General features: G+C 33.1%; 1 protein-coding gene across 3 annotated transcripts in view; it reads right to left on the reverse strand.

Moving 5' to 3' along the window:
- Positions 1–19,057, reverse strand: part of bnl (fibroblast growth factor branchless) — a 239,004-nt gene that overhangs the window by 19,427 nt on the left and 200,520 nt on the right. For all 3 annotated transcript variants that reach the window (XM_076128585.1, XM_076128583.1, XM_076128584.1), the window contains exon 4: positions 6,349–6,452. In XM_076128585.1, the coding sequence (XP_075984700.1) occupies positions 6,349–6,452 (104 nt within the window). The remainder of the gene's footprint in view (positions 1–6,348; positions 6,453–19,057) is intronic.

Raw genomic sequence — 19,057 nt, forward strand, 5'->3', positions numbered from 1 at the left:
GTAAACCCACTCACTTTAATTTACCATACCTTGGAGAAAATGCTCCACATTCCAAGCATTTTCAAGGGTTCAGAGCTAAAGTTCAAAGGGGGAGACAATATAACAACAGTAAATTAAAAATTGCTACACGAAACTCATTTTTGTAACGCAAAGGAATCTACAAATTACATTTTTGCGGCAAATATTTCAAAAGCCAATGACCTCTATGAAAAACAAACCGTTATTTTTTCTGCCAAAAACAATAATTCATATCAAGAATATTATTCGAATGCATCCCTAATGCGACAAGGCACCCCACTCTATCAAAGAAAACAGGACTATCGGGCATAAACAATTTGCCTCCGTATCTAAGGCCACACATCCCTATGACAAATCGATGCTCGCCGAGCGCGTTAATGAATCGAGTACTCGCTGATTAATGGTGTCACTACATCCTTATCGCCCCCAATGTTAGTGTTGCGCTTCCTTAATGGGATCACCCGGGCGTTAGTCGAGTAGAAAAATGAGCTATCGATTAGCTATTCGTATCCTTTATTGTTCAATTTAAATTGGGTGTGAGGATGTGGTTTTGTTGTTGGTAAAAGCGTTAAGCTGTAATTAAGGGGATAAGGCTAACGTTCTTTAGCACTTTATAAAGCTTTAAAATGATTTTGTCTACGCCAAGTGTTGTTTTCGAGATTTATATTATCTAATTATTAGTTGAGCTTCAAAATATTCTTAATAATGTAAAAAAATATATATGTCTAATTTGTAATGCTAAATTGTTAGATTTATTGTTCTCAAATAGAGTTATATAGTCAAACTATTAGAACAAATGTTATATAAGTAGAATGAATTAAAACAAATAAACTGTTTAATTTCAACAAAGACTGTTCCTTTTAATATCCTTGCTTCGATTAGCGGTAGTGCTCGCTTTCTGAATTGTGTTCCATATTTCAAAGCGAGTCCTTTGATTTGATATCGTCTGACACTTGAAGCGTTGTCGGAACATTTTACTGTTCTCAGTCGAAGTAACTGTAATGGCATTCCTTTGTTTTATTAATCTATTTGAAATATTAATAGATTATCCTTTTGACAAGATCCACGAAACTATCTTGAGAGAAGGGTTCTCTTTAACTACCATTTCATTGAAGAAATGTTGGAGTGAATTTTCCTCCACATTTTTCACAGTAATAAAGGTTTATTTAATTTGTTTAGCAACGCCAGTAGAGTCAGAACTACACACCAACGAAAACGATGACAATGCAATTGTTTAAGTTACTTTTGAAACATTTAGAGTCCAAACAATAGTCTGATTACACAGAAAGACAATAAAATATACAGAAAAAACATCCATTTAATAGAAAACTGTCGGTAAACAAAAACATATTTATCAATCGTTACATATTGAGTTATCGACAGTCGGCACCCCAGCGTTGACGCGCCAGGAGGAGGAGGGAGGATGGAGGACGGAGGGCGCGATCCGAGACAAATGACGTGCACTCTCACATTCATCAATATACTGCATCTGTTTACTATTCCATCATATTTGTCATTTGTTCTGCGATATTGAGACATGCATGGTCGATGCAAGATAATATGCAGTGAAAATCGTTAGTTAATATTTTTTTATATATATGTATTCGGGGGGAAGGCAGCAGAAACAACCCATATATCTACCCTTATTTTGTCTAATATTATATTGCGTTTCCCATCTTAAAACTAGGTCCAGCCTTATACGAACTCGAACAATTAATACTTTTTCAGAAGATTTAAATAAAAGAAAATGGTCAACAGTAAAATACGTGACAGTGATTAAGAAAAATACAAACGTGATATAAACACGATTAAGTATATTAATGTCAACCTGTTTAAGTAAATAAAGTTAAAGCTTATGACAGAAGTATCTTACACGCTCGTTTGTATATCCCAAAAACACACATCGAAAAGCAAACAATAATAATATTATAACAGTTAATCCCTTTTAAACAGAACTTCTTAATGAAATACAAACATACATCGACTTACTCCCTTCACTAAACAGTGTTGCCAAGTAAAAACTTAAATATTGAGACATAAATCCAAATTGGAGGCAACACTTAAGCAAAACACACGTCAGAAAAAGTCGTTAACAAAATTTATGGTCGTAACTTTACAAATAAGATGTTTTAAGAAGATTTGCTCAGTCATCAATTCGTGTTAGTTTGATAGTAAACTTAATGAAGTCAAAAATACAGTTGGGAAGTAATCTTACGTGTTATTTAGGCGATTTCCATAATATACAGTTAGTGAGATTATTTTTTCCGGCCCATAAAAATAACGGAAAGCAGTAAAACAAACAAATAAATATTTAGATAACAGAGCTGTTTACTTAACCTTTAAACGCAAACATAAATCGACACAGATACAAGAATTTTTCTTTACAAAAATGTCTTTAAATGCTGCAGTCAATAAAAAAGCTAATAACCGATTCGTAGCGTCAACTTCTCAATTGACAATGGCTACTACAAACTAAATATGACGTATTTGATAATACAATAATGGTCGCAACACCTACGGCGGTTTCAATGAATGCCACCCACATACCGACTCCCGATACTCGACTAAACTCGCGTCAAACAAGTCAATTAACAATGGCCCTTCACTATTGATAAAAAAAAGTTAAATGCATTATATTTTTAAAATGTATTTGTAATGTTTGTATTATGTAGTAGTTGGAATATTGAATAGAAAAAAATACTTTCCCCTGTAATAACGCTGTCCAAACATAAAATGTTAAATTTGACAATCTCTCTCTCTTCAATGCTATGAATCCCATATGGTGGTAGGGTCAGGCTTTCTGGTCTTTCCTCCACTTCGCTTTGTCCTGGACATTGTCTTCGGAAACTTCACTCTCACTCATATCTTTTTGCTAATAAAAAAAGATATGAGTGTCATTGACAAATTGATTGTATCATTGACAATGTATGTTTATATTATTCATTTATTAATTTCGATTCAAGTTCAAGTAATTAGTACCTAATAGTTGTCTTAGTTACTACTGTTTTTTATTCGGTACAAAACTATTGCAAAGAAAAACCCAATGGTAATCTTTTTTAATATTAAGGAAAATAAAAGAAATAAATAAATTTCCTTCATTTCAGCTTACATAGTCAAAATCACTAAAAATGCTCCGACATGGTAATCCTTCTAATCATGTAGTTCAATATCATAATCCCGAAATGCTCATGACTCATGATCTATAAATAGATGGATGAAAGCTCTTATCAGCTATGAATGTAGTGATCGATAGCCATCCTGCGTCAATGTCGGCAGGTGAAAGTATGTCTTTGTTGTTTCACCGACCATACATAACTAGATTTACAAATGATAACGTTATTTTAAAGAATCGAAGTAGAAGAATTATGTTGATGAATACAAGTGTTGCTGTCATATACCTATTTTTTATGTACAAAACTATATATTAATACATATGTCCCCGAAAAGTTTTGCCATGAGTAATGTCCTTATAACTTATAATGTTTTATAAGTTATAAGGACATATAATGCTAAACGTCATGTAATTCGTATAATGTTAATTTAAAATTCTGTACCTCATCCAGGAATTGAACCAATGGCAGTGCTGACTTGATTATTTACGATATTAAGCATGAACTAGCGGTTGGATCAGCGGTGTTGTAAAGTCTAGGTATTTCATTTCTATCTAACACTCCTATGATCCTAATTCAGATGACCCAAAGATATATAAAACTTACTTTTACAGCTACGGTTTGCGACCACTGAAACTCTAAAGCCAGGTGTAACCAACATTTTACTAGAAATCCATTAGCTAACCTCGAAACGTTAACAAATTTGTGCCGCGGTTTCACCTCTTCAATTGATGATAGTTGAACACTGTCTAGTCGTAATTAGGAAGATAAAATACACTTTCCCGTGTTTGCTCACTGACCGACTCGCATTACAATTAGCTTAAGACTTGTTTGTTAAGGAGGTGTTTGGATTTAACTAAGAATTATTACTCTGGATTAGTATATACTATATAGATTATCTTCGAGGTAAAGGTGTGATAAATACTGTAATAAAATAAACGTGTCAGAATTGCTCCTAGAGGAATCCATACTAAATGATTAACATTACGATCGCAAAAGAAGACGAATAAGGGACCAAAAAAGTTATGAAACTTTGCACGGTAGTACGGTAGTACTTTGAACGGAAGAAGCACTTTTCAACATTTCTACTTATTATAAACGCAAAAGTCTGTCTATATGTTATGTTTTATACAGAAATAGTGGGTAATCCGGAGACAAAAATACACATACCAATTTTTTTTTCAAAATTTGTCCTTCATAATGCTGAATAGGGAATAGAAGTTGTACACAAGCGAAGCCACGCAAGTTACGGAGTTCTATTCCTTTCTTTTTAAAAGCAGTAGTAAGTAAACTAAACACGTAAGATGTGTAACTCCTTATTAGTTTTAACAGAACCGTGCCATATTTGCTTTGGGATCAGCTGAAGCGACTAGTTAACATAAATACATAAAATTACGCTTACTAAGAGAAACTAGGGGTTGAAAGTTTACGAAACCGTATGTAATCATTAAGTTAAACTAACTTAAGTATGACTAAACAATGGAAAGACAAATAAATAAAAGTAATTTCTTGCGGTATTTTTAGTATCCAAGGCTCCACAATTTTTGTCACCACTATGAAAGTTTTACAGTTCTGCATGAAATTTTAATTAGAACTATAAAAAAACTACGTTAAAAAAAGAAGAATTGAACTTAATTGATAGATTCATAATAACAAAAATAGAAGTTTCACCGCATACTCATCAAAACAAATCGACTACAACACTAATAAAATCGACTAAACGCCACTATAAAACGCTAAACCGCACTAATCGCCTAATAACGTGTCAATAAACTCGATCACTTAAATCTGGTTCAGTTGAGACGCGTTTGTCCAATTTCCTGTGGAACATAATTAGCTTGTTGCCGCCCGATAATAGATGGCGCCATAACTCATTAGGTGCAGTTATAAAGATGTACACACACTGACTGGTAATTAGTTATGCGAATAATAAAATGAAGAGAATGTAGAGTTAGTAAATGGAAGAAAAAGGATAATTTCGCGCAATGAAATGATTTTTGATGTTGTTGTTTTCCTATTGAAATTATTTGTTTATTTAAATAGATTCTTATAATATTAAATACATACATAAAATCACGCCTTCTTACCATAATTATTAAGTACTAGCTGACCCGCGCAACTTCGCTTGCGTTACATAAGCGTTAAAATTTTTCCCCGTTTTTGTAACATTTTTCACTGGTACTCTGCTCCTATTGGTAGTAGCGTGATGATATATAGCCTATAACCTTCCTCGATAAATGGACTATCTAACACTGAAATAATTTTTCAAATCGGACCAGTAGTTCCTGAGATTAGCGCGTTCAAACAAACAAACTCTTCAGCTTTATAATATTAGTAGTAAGTAGTATAGAAGTGTAGATTCCATATTTGATAAAGAAAAAGTTTTTAATTTTAATTGAATGAAATGTTATTTATTATTTTTTAGCGATTTGTTGTCTATTATTGTATAGATCATGAAGGTTCAATTACGGTATCGAAAAGAATCAGGAATAATAGTATAATAAAGATCGCAGAAATAGTCAACATCTTTTAATTGAGAAAGGAAAGGGAGAAAAGGAGGAACAATCGCAAAAATGCAACTACGAAGTATACATACATCTTAACTAGCGCGTGTGTTGCGTAAGCGACGACAGGCTAGTAGCAGCCGCGTGGAACGAAACGTTTGTTTAACTCGTCAATCAGCCGCGCTCGGATATTTTGACTGCGCGTCTGGTATACGACGCCGTCACGTGCACATATCAAAATAAGCTTTATGTATTTTTAATTAAAATATTAGAGGTCTTTTAGTACTTGTAACTCTATATTCATTCTTTGTTGTATCGCTTTTACTAAGTTTTGTAGAAACCTAAAGGTACAGACCAAAATTACGCTCGATTAAAATGTTTTTCAAATATTACCAGGGACGGTCGTCGGTTATTTCGTAGATCCCTTTAGAAACTGACATTTTAGTTTTAAGGTCTACCGAAAATATTATAAGACGCAGTTTTAATTCAATGGTCGTAAGATCAAGCGTTAGTAATCAGAAAGTTTAACACAACAGGAGCCATCAAAATTTTCAATTCTGTATTCTGATAGCTCATTCTCGTCGTAGATATTTGAAGAAATCATGTGCAATAGAAAAAGACGAATTTTCTTTAAGTTGAAGGAATAAAAGGTCATCACGGCCACTGTATACTATTCAAACGAAAATAGTATTTATAAATTAAATATTAGAACTTACATTAGCGTATTGGAACCCGCAGGCATCCATGCAGAGGTAGAGGCAGGTGGACACCCCCTGGATCGTCAGGAGGCCGACTTTGTACGTCGCACGCTGAAGTATCGCTGTAACAAACATACAAACATGAATACATGAAATTTAGAAATTTAACCCATTAATATCCCACTAAAATGGAAGGTTGGCCGGAAGCAGCAAGCGACCGAGGGGACTGGAAGTCTAGGGGAGAGGGTTTTGCTAGGTGGGACACAGAAATAGGCTAGATAAGAAAAAAAAAATCCTCCTGCTGGGCAAGGGTCTCCTCCCGTAATGAGGTAGGGGTTAGGCCTTGAGTCCGTAAACACATACAAAACTTTACAAAATAACCTTAAATTAACTTATTTTTTTAAGCTACGTACATACAAATAATCATTAATGCGCATGAAGTTTTAAAAGTTCATGGCGAACAAAATGCTATTTCTCAAAAAAATCTAGTGATAAGAATATCAGGTTTAGGCTCAGATTATAGTGTATGCTATGCTCAAGTTCTCGGGTTCTATTCCCTAGTCCAAACAGTAGTTTTAAGAAAGGAAATTAGACTAGTGGGTAGTCGTAAATTATACGACTGTCGAATGTCCATCTAGTTAACAGCTATAAAGACGTGTGTACACAAAACTCTATAGAATCTAATGATCATAGAATTTAGCTCATAACGTCTTAGTATAAAAGCAGAACTAGTACCTAAGAGAAAACACTATCTTAATCACATCTAAACAAAGATTTATGATAAGAGAAATCTCTTATTCCTTATTAGACTATCTATAGTCTCATCAAGCCAAGAATACACTCACATTACAAGTTTAATATCAAAACACAATAATAAGTACCACATCTTACTATCATTTGAAACGGCCATTTTGCAGCAAAAACATTCACGAATAAAATAGAAACTAATTCAAATACAGAATACAGTGCTACCAACATTTAAAACGAGTACAAACATAGAGAAAACCATAGACCTATTTTGTAGACTCATAACTGTCACTGTCACAATCGACTAAAAACATCGAAACGTGTGTTTAAAAGCTGTAAAAGCTAGTTAGAATAGATTAAATGAAGCGAGATCGTTTAGTCGACTAAAATGGCAGAAGTAATAGTCAAGTATTTGCATGACAACACTAAGTTTTGTTAGTCCTGGTTAGAACAGCGATGTTCTGCGTAAATATGTTACTTTTATGGGAAAAAATGTTAAGGTGTAGCACTTTCTGAGAAAATTATTAGACAACCTCATTACCTATACAATAATACAAAATACTTTCTTATGAAACCATAAATAAGAGTGATTATATGTCTATAACGACTAGCGATCGCTCGTGACTTCGTCTGCATAAACTTAAGTGATTTTTCCGCATTTTAATAAACAAAAATATCGCTACGCCACTCCTATTTGTCATAGCGTGATGTTAGAGCCTTCCTTAATAGATGGACTACTGAAAACAAAAATAAATTTAGCTAGCTTTGTTATCATAATTTAAATTGTCGAATTGTAACGTAGATCTAAAACAGTAGAGTGAAAAGGCATTTAATATGCTTGTCTTTCCTTTATTTCTGAAGGGTATAATAATTTTATAAGGGTGACGTCAAGAAAATTAAGTATTTTTATTAAATTGTAAAACAAAAGCCTTAAAATATATTATGTTCCTAACGTATTAACTATATACACAGATATTAGTTCTGCATACTTAATACAGACAAGATTTGTCAATACGTCGGTCTCGTTAGTGTTTGCTTGTAAGTGTATGTTAATCTCCAAAACTACTGAACCGGTTGTAATGTAATGCAACAAGTGTAGGCGCTTTGATGTTAATGTTTTAAGAGAGTAATCTTTGTGTAATAGATAACGTTTATATATTTTAATACTGTTATTGATTATTTTGAGATTTGATAAAGACAATTTATCACTCATAGTGCAGTGATTATAGTGGTACAAGCTAGCTGCAGGCATAACATAAGGTATAAAGTTCGATTCTCAAACGGAATATCTTATGTTATTTACTAACACATAAATGTTTGTTATAGAAAAACCTTATTTTGACTTGTCAGCCTTGGAAACAGTCTTGTCAAGTCATTACCAAAAATAAATTATAATCCTGATTTCACTTTTTGTCAGACCCGGGAACCTAAATTATTGCCTATCCTATCCTATAAACACTTTACATAGTTACTAGAACTTCTTCTTCTTAGAAATTACGTTTTTTACGTTAGAAGAAGAAAAAGAAGTTACTAGAAAGATTATCATTATAATTTTCATTTTGTAATATATTTTGCAACTCGCATTCTCCTTAACATAGATCTAAATAGTTTCACATTTAGCCGTAGATGGCGCCACAGTGCGTTATGAGCAGTTAGCTCGTTGAAAATGTCTCATAAGCATAGAAAATGAATGCCATACTTAAGTATATAAGTACTTACACTTATGTACTTATGTATGGCGCTCATTTTCTATATTGTGTGTTTGTAAAAAGTGAATTTTGTTGGAGTAAAGTTAAGACTTTGTAACTTTTTTGTTTCTATTGCATTTATATAACAAAACAGGTCAAGATTTCTCAGATGACGGAGTAAGCCGCTGTCATTGCGGATCTGGGATTCGATTCTCATTTAGCACAAACATACAAATATTACAAAAGCAAATAAATAATGTGTTCCAATAAAGGATTTCGTGTGCTTTCGGATAGATAAATTACGGAAAATAGATGCTTTTATAAAACCGGGCAATTTATTGGCGCAATTCGTTTGGTTACTTTTGCATAAAAAAGACCGAAGACATTGGGCCTTCATTTAATACAATCGAGGTATAAAAAGGCTAATTGGCAGAACACAAACTTACTATTGCAATTTAAACATATCTTCTCACAATAAACCGTACAGTTTAAGACATAACTATTAGTAGGCCTCGTTAATGAAACAAATCGTACAACATGGAAAGTAATTAACTACAGCGAAATAAACATTACTAAGGTACACCGCATACTGAGAAATACTTTATTAATTTAAACGTTATTTGAGAACTTTCTTGCAACTGATTTTCTGTCATGTATAAATAAATAAATAGACAGACAAAATTAGGATTGAGATGTTTTGGTTATATACTCAGAAGTTATTATTTGATTTATGATGAGAGAACTACATAGCTAGAGCTATTTATTCGGGTAGAGAGGAAAGCATTTAAGTTGTTTAAATAAAAGTGAAATCTTTGGAATAGTATCCAACAGTCCAACAAATACATAAATGTAAAGATCTATAGAATATATTATGGTTTATTAGACCAGGTGATTCACGAAACTCATAAGCAGCCTTTTGTTCCCGATTTTCAACTATCTACATGTCTATTCCAAATTTCATGAAATTCTATTCAGCGATTTAGCTGTAAAATCGTATTAGACAAACAGGCTGACTTTCGTATATATAATATAGATGTTAGAAAATCAAACTGTCGTTATCTCTAACTAGTTTTAAATTAACTGTTACGCCACAGGAACCAATCATATAACGCGAAAGTTGTATAGTAAAAACTCTATCTACCGCCAAACCGAATGGCCGTTTATCCTTAATCCCTTACTATCGATAGTTAGCTATCTCTCTGTAAAGATAGTGATACAGGATGTCCCGTTTAATTGTTATTAACTTGTTAATGTCTGCCTATAGTAATAATAATAAATACTGATTATCAGCGGCAAGATCTGCTAGTATGTTGCAGGTTTTCCTTTTGTATTGAAATTTGCGATTTCTTTTGTGTTACATGTGTAAGGGTTTGTTTTATATAGAGAGGTGTTTATTATTATATTAATTCATAGTATTAACAAATGATTATTTAGAAATGAAGTTTTTGAACAATTCATAGAAAGATGGATGTTAAGTGGTGTTTGAGCTGAGTGTAAGTTGTTTAGTTGTGTTGCTAATTATAGCAAGCAAGTAAAGAATTGTTGCTTGTTTCTGCAACTAAGGAAGTAATAGTTATGTCCATTATTTTCTGGTGGCTTTCAATATAGTTGAATAATAAATCACACTAAAAACCCTTTTCTTTACTTTTCTACTTAGACAACTCACACTCGCTAGTTCTATGGTAAACTCAAATTCACGAAAGATTATATTATATGGTAGTGGATTGGCAACCATTTAAACCTTTGAACTGCAGTCAAGATTATCATCCAATTCCAAATACGTCCCGGCGCCAATAACTAGTCAATAGTTTACTCAAATCTAAGCATTTACTCAGACAAGCACTCAAAATATCAGCATGACAAATTACATCAGCCTGTATATAAAGTAATTAAGATTTCAAATAAGTTATCCTTAATAAATACTGTGCGATATTTGAGGTCCCACTTAAGCCCCGATTTATTATGTTTCAAGTATCGAGATTAATGTAATTAATTATGTCAATTGTTAATTATTAGCTCGGCTAACTGATGTCACGATCGAGCAATGGAGGGCGTGAAATGTACAAAAGCTTCATTTTTCATTTTTAAATGGCGGACCCGTAATACTCTGCTCACGTACCATACCTTAGCCCCTTTTTAGCCTATCACGGTTGACTTTTCCTAAAAATAGATTCACTGTTGGAAAGTAGTATATAAATTCTTAACTATATCTAAGTTAAGTTTCTTCAAAATAGTTTCAACAAAAATGTTAGGACAAACATAGTTCTTGTGACAGACGCTAGAGGATCGGTTCAGGTAATTACGTCAATCAGGACAGAAATAGTTCTTGTGACAGACGCTAGAGGCGCTGATTAATTTGTCTTACAAAGATGGAGCACAAAAATGCAATTTCCAATTCCTGAAAACCATTAACGGAAATAACTTAATTCTTACGGCTAAAGTCGTCGATAGATGTCGCTACTAACATTAACTTGTCGGTGACTTATCTTTAGCTTAAGTAATAACTTAGTAAACAACTTAGGGCTTATTTATTACGCGGAAATAAATACTAAGTTGCAAATTTCAACCGCGTCACTGTAAATCTTAAGTGTCGTAGTTTATGGATGCAAAAAGCAATATTTTCTATGTAAAATGATGCTTAATCTTTCAACACGGTTGACTATAAATTAACTTCTGGTTATGCTGCAATTCTGCTTAATTAGGTTTCACTTTTGGTTGGTGTTTTGCTTTTTGATAAGTGAAGTGAGCATGTTAGCTTAATTAGAGAAACAAAATTAATCATAAAATATAATTAAGTTTAAATTAATTTTGTGATTCCTGTGTTGTAGATTTTAACAACGAAAATATAGTTTATAACATTTTCCCTTTTGCTATTTTTTTTAATAAAGAGTTCTTTTTCTGGAGCTGATTTCTTAGTTTTCCTTGTAGAAGAAATCCGTAGAGCTAGGTAAGTAGGTGACATGACTATCCTAATAAGTTTGCTTTCCTGACTAATATTCTAAGTAACCAAACTTCGGTCGCTTGCACGAACAAAAGACTGTAACAAATTCGATCTCTATAAGCCACGACCTTCCACATCAAACAAACAGTTTAGGCTATAAGACTATAGACTTAAAACCATTGTCTGTATCAGCAAACAATGCAGATCAGATCAGATTTACTTTCATTACGCTGCCGACTCACGACTGGTTACTGTACGTGTGTATCGTTTACAAGACGGCGCTTAAGGCGTTCTTGAAATGTGCATCATATAGGCGCCGGTCATAGCAAATTAAAAGCAGTAATTTAAGTACAGAAAATTAAATATTCCATGTAAGGTTTCAGCCGTTTTTATGGAATGAAAGCTGAAAGCATAACTCCTTGGAGTCTCAATAAGATGGCATAAAAATGTTTTAGCCATTTTTATGAAACGAAAGCTGAAAGCATAACTCCTTGTGGTCGATTGACAATGTAGGGTGGGTCGCAAAGAAGGTTTTTGCATGATAGTGTTAAATGTGTAAGGCTCTAATGGATGATTAATACAGGCGTAAGACAGTATACAGTGGCGTACTGAGAGAATTAATATTGGGGAAAAGAGAGCCGAAAAGTCAGTTCGATTTTTAGAATACGGTTATCTTTGCCCTTAATATGTCTTTAAATATCGGTATTAATTCGTAATGATAACTTAAACGGAAACTTAATACACAATTTACATTATTATAAAACTCAAAAACATCATGTATCGCGTTAAGATATACCCAAAAACGGTTCAAAATACGTTAATAATTAGCTATAAAGTTCCGTAATACAATTTTGTCTCATTATATAACACCTTTTCGTGGTACATCTGTTGCCATTATATCCAAACAAGGAGTGGGTATACTGTCGTTTATTTTTATAGTGTCATATGCATGGTGACGATGCAATTCTCGCAATTATGGACATCAAACGTTTAGCCGACATGATAACGAATGTACGTATTTTTTTGGTATAATTTAATTAAGTTATTACAAAAAGATACTGTGATGATTATTGATTTTGTAGGACGGTTGTCGTTCAGGAAAGAGTAAGATTATTTTTTAAAATGTATATGGTTGACTAAACATCATAGACAGACTTGGTGAATCATTTGAGAGTTGCAATCTTGACTTTAATTTAGCATATTTTTACTTTTTTTGTTTGAATGCGCTAATCAGGAACTCAGAAACTACTGGTGCGAATTGAAAATTATGTTACTTTTGGATAACTTATTTATTGAGGAAGGTTATAGGCTATATAACATCACGCTATGACCAACAGGAGCAGAGTACCAGTAAAAAAGTTACAAAAACGGGGAAATATGTGACCCATTCTCTCTGATGTGACGCAAGCGAAGTTGCCCGCGTCAGCTAGCTATTTTATAAACGCAATGATAAAATTTAAACTGATTAACAAATGTTATATTAAATTAAGTTGTACCTAACTTCTAATTCAACAAATATAACAAAATCTGTTTCAAAATTATGACTGTTTCGTATTATTTTTCTTATCCTTATATTCTCATCAATATAGTAATGTAACCTAGTCGATAAACACAGGTTATCGATAACAACTACTAATTCACGTTAAATAACCGTGAATAGGGTGTCTTGTGCAATTTGCCGATAGAGACAGTGAGCGGATACCACTCGATAGTAATGAGACTCGACTAACTGCTAGTGATGGGCTGCACTCATCAAATATATCGATAATTGATCTTTTAGTCGATATTATACTAATATCCCGGTTAGAAGGAAACTGTTTAGATAAAGTTACTGTTGTTACTTGTTATTTTATAATTAGATATTTTTATAGACGATAATAACTTGATTTATTAAAACTTATACAAGTCATTGTAATCTATTTACGATTGTGTTTAAAATAATTTATTGTTGTTAAAAATAACGGGTTTTATCGATAAAAAGGTCTTCCTTTATAATCTTTGCCCCCGAGGTGTAAATCACTAAATCGGTAGAAAATCACCCTTAAATACATAGAATCGACATTTATCGCCGGCGGTCGACTAAATAACAGACTTTAGTTGATGTTAAGTGAAAATGAAATGTAGTTTAGAGTCGATTTAATGCTGTACTTGATGTGTCTTGAAGTTGTAATGAGATTAAAAAAAGGATTGTTTTCTTTAAATTGTATTGGCGATGAAAGTTGCAAGACAAAATTGATACTAATATTACAAATTCTAAAATCTGTGTTAAGTTTTCGTGACACAGAGTCAGCGCAAGACCTAGGGCAAAACATGGATATTACACATAAATTATATTCTTTAAATTATGCATTTTTATTCAACAGTCTATAAAACTAAACACTCAATGACATTTTAATTAGCTCTCCAAAATAATCAATAAAAACGTCATGTAAATTAATTAAGTGAAAGTTTGACTTTGGATTAAACCGTAAAAGTAATAAAACTAACCAGAATAAAAGGTGATTTCACGACTAATTATAAAAAAAACTAATCATAGATCACACAGAGAGATGGCACTAGTTGCGCAAGCGTATAATAGCTGGCAGTCACGCGACGACCACACACGAGTGTAGACGTGTCAGTGGAGCAATCACTGTTATTTATCTAATTAACACCCTTGTAAAATTGCCTTAGGAGGCTTTTTGTCGAGTTAAGTACTAGGAAACTGTTTAAAGTACTTTTGAACGAAGAAATGATAGTCTAGACTCTATAGTCCGACAACTAAGTAGGCCTTGGCTTACACGCTTTATCTATACTTTAATAAATAGTTATATTAAACTGAACATCGTCAGCTACATACTGTGGATCGCTGAAATTCTAATTTCTGAATTTTGAAAACTTCTTCCAGCTGCAAAACTTGTATGCAAGGCATTGTTCGGAAAGTCATTTTGTGTTTCATGAAAATGAAAGACAGTTTTGAGCTTCGAGGATAATCCCAAGCTTTTCAAGTAGTCGGAAACTATTAATTTTGATAAGTTTACCAAATCCACAAATAAACTTAATGAATTTTCGAAACAACTTAATATTTAATAGTTTGTTGCAATGAGATAGGTTTATGCTGCAAGCTCACTCCGATGATATAACGCTGTTTAAAGTGAAACAAATTTTATTGTTTGCCGCAGATTATTTTCATTTTAAACCAATGTTTGATCAGTTTGAAATTTAAAACTATATTTGACATATGTTCAAACCAATCTAAATTGGTTTTCGACTCGATACTGCCGGGAGTAAGCTGGCTGATCAGTATTCAATAAACAACACCTTAAGCAGTTGCACGTAAAATTTTCTAATCAAACCAAAGATTAATAGATTCAAATGCGTTCAAACCAGATCTCATTCCCAGTTAATCTCCTTCGGAATCTTAAGTAGCCAGTGTGTATAACGGGATGTTTTATCAGTCACCTTTTCACCTAACCTTATCTGTCCCTATGACGTAAGATTACAACTGTCGCATTTTTACTGCATTTATCTAAGATATGCCGTGGTAATGTTGGAGAGAATTTAATTAAGCAGGCGCCTATGAATGGGGGAATGGCTGTTTAGTTGACAATGGTAATCTGTAAATGTTTTGTCTGTTCCTTTTTGAGAAAGTGTTTGTTTGAGGACTGGAGGGAAAACGTAGTACCTGCCATTGTTGAGACTAGTTTTAAGAATATAAGAAGTACTTACTAGCTTGAATAGCGACTTCAATGATAGATAAGAAGCATGAAATCTATAATACAATACATCAGGTGTTTTCAAGGTTTAGATGACTATTTTATAGTAGTTCTTCTAGACCATATAATAGATTTTTCTTTGCCATTTGAACCTTTGACTTTTCTTGATAACAATTAAAATTCATTTTCGTTCCAGTAGTAGGTAATGAACAATTAAATAACCCAAATGAATTATCAAAAGCGTTCCAAAGTCGGAGATACACCGTCAAACATACAATTTTACAATCATAACTCCTGCTGTCACGAGCAACATCTAATGCCAGGTTAACAAAGGCAGATAATAATGTATCAAGAGATGTCAAGTAATGAAATTATAAAGTGTAAGATAAAACCAAGGTGGTTATAAATAATAATTATGGTGAAAGTCGGTAGCCATAGCCGGTTTCGGCCCACCGTAGAGACGATTAGATTATGAGTGAAAATATTTGGTCATGTATTTTATTAAGTAGTATGTCTCTGGATCTAAGATTACTTGTAGTAGATGCTGGGCCATTGGAGATAGAACCACTGGGAGTATACCAAGGTATCGTGTTTTACTCCTTAATGAGTTGTTAGAAAAGTGATAGAAAGGTCCATTGCTTGTTTCTTTATGGAATGTATAAGTCTTTAATGGCAATTATGAGATATAAGAGATTATAAAGTGCCTCTAAGTTGGCGTCTCGTTCAACTTGATTGGCTATTAAGTCCTGTAACTGCTGTATATTATAAGTAGTAAATTAGTATCTCGAAAGTACGTTTTACTGTCAATTTCGACTGTCATATCAAGTTAGATGTTTGGATAGTGACTGAGATTGACTCATAAATGTCTGAGAGTCCTATAATGCTGTTCGAGTGCTGTCGTCAAAATTCAAATGATTAATATTAATAGTGTATGTTATAGCATCTTTAACGTTCATCGTAAAAATGTGAGCAAGTGTATTTCTATGATCATAGGCATTAATTGGGGCGACAGTTTTTACGATATCGTCCTCCATCGATCGTCTGAATTAAAAGATTTATTTTCATTGTCATGATAGCCGCAAATTGTACACATCAATTTCTTGTAGCAATCGTAAATCACACAATTATAGATAGTTAGCTCAATAAGCTAGATATGGCAATAAAAGTCGGCGGGGTTTTGCAAGTGGTGCTAAAGTGATGAAATAAAATATTATTTATGGACCGGATCGATATTGGTAATGTATAACGTATAACACCAAATTTTTATTTCATTCAAAATTTATATTATCTCAGTGTCATATGTCAGAATCAATATAAAAAATCTACAAAACCATTAAATTTAATTCAACATCCGTGGAAAGCGCCTAACCCCTGGTTTCTGAGGTTCACTTAACGGTAATTAACTATTCACTAGCGTATAAACTCATATGAAAAACGCTATTGAATAGATAAACTACTGCTAAATGTACTCAGAAACCAGGGGTAAATAAGGTACTCATCTGAATCAATATTGACAATGTGAACGTTACTCGAAATATTTGCGATGGTAATCACCCATTCTATTTACGAGAACATATCACTATTAGTAATACATTAACGGGTGTACAAGCACTATGAATCACGTAATCCGCCCACAGCGTTCATCACACGGTGACACGTGACATTCTCACGATACAGATTGTAGGTTCCGAGGTCGACGTTCGGCCTTGTTCGGCGATTTTCGCGCGAGTTCGTCTTGTGACGTCATGAAAGAGAGACGTGCTCTCGCGCACGTATAGCACGAGTCTAGTGACGTACTACTGCGTCAATATCGATAATGTCCATATTTGTACAAGACATCGTCATGCGTAACTGTTAAACAGCTAAAACAATTTAATCGCGATTTGATAAAATGTCTTTAGTTTAGTCTTGTTCGCGACTGAGTAAGAATTGTGTTTTTTCTATTACACGTGCGGTTTGTGACCAGAACCAAATATTGGCAATAAGTAGTTTCTTTAGCACAATTTGAAGTTTCTTTCAGCTAAAAATAAAAAAATGAAACTTTATTTTTTGTAATATACCATACTAGCGATATTATCGAGGTGAGAGCGTCCCTTCACTATTTCAGACAATCACATTAAATTGTAATTAAAATATAATTGAAACTGTAGCAGCGAATATAATAGCGCAATGAAATCTATTTTGATCCAAGGCCGAGACAAAATGTGGTATTATCATAAAGACGTCTTACATTAATCCTATAATAAAAACATACATAATTGCACGTCTACTTCTCTTGAAAGATATGCGAAATAATAAAACGCTTCACATTCATACATACAAACATAAATAGGTACATAAAAACAAGCCTTTTTCCATAGGGGTAGGCAGAAATCACATAAAGCCAGTTGGTACGAACCTTACATACTTCCGATCCGTTGCCTCATTCACATCCATACATCTTGTCATACAGGACCACGTGTTATTTACGAGCATTTTGCAAGACATCGCCTATAGATTCAGATTCTTACCTTGTTCGTGCAACCCTTACTAAGTTTATCGATATTTTTTACGATATCATAATTATTGATGTCCCATCACTGAATCAGATTGATATTTTGACTTCAATTTTTATTACTATAAATCAAACATGTTAGTATTTTTATGAATGGATAATTTATTCATATAAATAGATAATATTTTTTGCGATACAAATGAGTTAATTATGATAATAAGGGTGGGAATAAATTAAGAGAACTTAGAACAATTTTTTGTAAGAATTGATTTTAATTTTATTTGTGAGATAGGGTTTTTGTAAATCTGTTCTGCCCAATGTTGGGCAGAGTTGGCACTTTCTCTAGCTCTTAAACTCAACAGGAGATATGCCATACCATTCTACATATTAGGCTATAAAAATGGGGAAAATCATTTATAGCATAAATTATTAGTATTCATTCGTCTTTTTTGCAGCTAATGAAATTAAGATATAATAATTCTAAGTAATCAAATAATCAGTCTCAGTTATTAATGTAATTATCTGTAAGTAGTAAGTACCTACCTACTAGAGGAGAGCATACTAATTATTATCTCACTTGACGAAAATATTTCAAACACAAACACCGGATCCGGCGGACCGGATTGCAATCCCTAGGGGGAATAGAGAGAAATACTTAGACATAACAAATAAAATACAAGGATTAGCGAGCAAGTGGCGTCATTTGCTCGCTATCTCGATAATATAGCAGAATGGAGAGGGTCTCCTTTGTGCTATGGTTTTTACGATTTGGCTATTACCGAATATTGGCTAGGATAATTAAAATTACGGAAATTTATCCTATAATTAAAGTAGTCTTCACATGTGAAAGAAATCTCTTGGAATTAATACATTTGACATTATGACCCACGGTTGAAGAATAATGAAATTAAGATAAAAATGCGGAAGATAATTTGTGAGCATTATCATGAGCAGATATTTTTTTTGTATACTTGAGTAAATTGTATCTTCGCGTGATAATAACGTGCTGCATTTATATACATTCTTATCGTTACTTTAAGTACTTACACGTGGATATTATATTTTTATACTTTAGTTTCGTGCAGTATTGTACGTCATCTATACTAATATTATAAAGATGACGAGTTTGTTTGTTTGAACGCTAATCTCGGGAACTACAGGT

The sequence above is a fragment of the Anticarsia gemmatalis genome, chromosome 21 (assembly GCF_050436995.1).
Source record: "Anticarsia gemmatalis isolate Benzon Research Colony breed Stoneville strain chromosome 21, ilAntGemm2 primary, whole genome shotgun sequence".
NCBI classification, from domain to species: Eukaryota; Metazoa; Arthropoda; class Insecta; order Lepidoptera; family Erebidae; genus Anticarsia; species Anticarsia gemmatalis.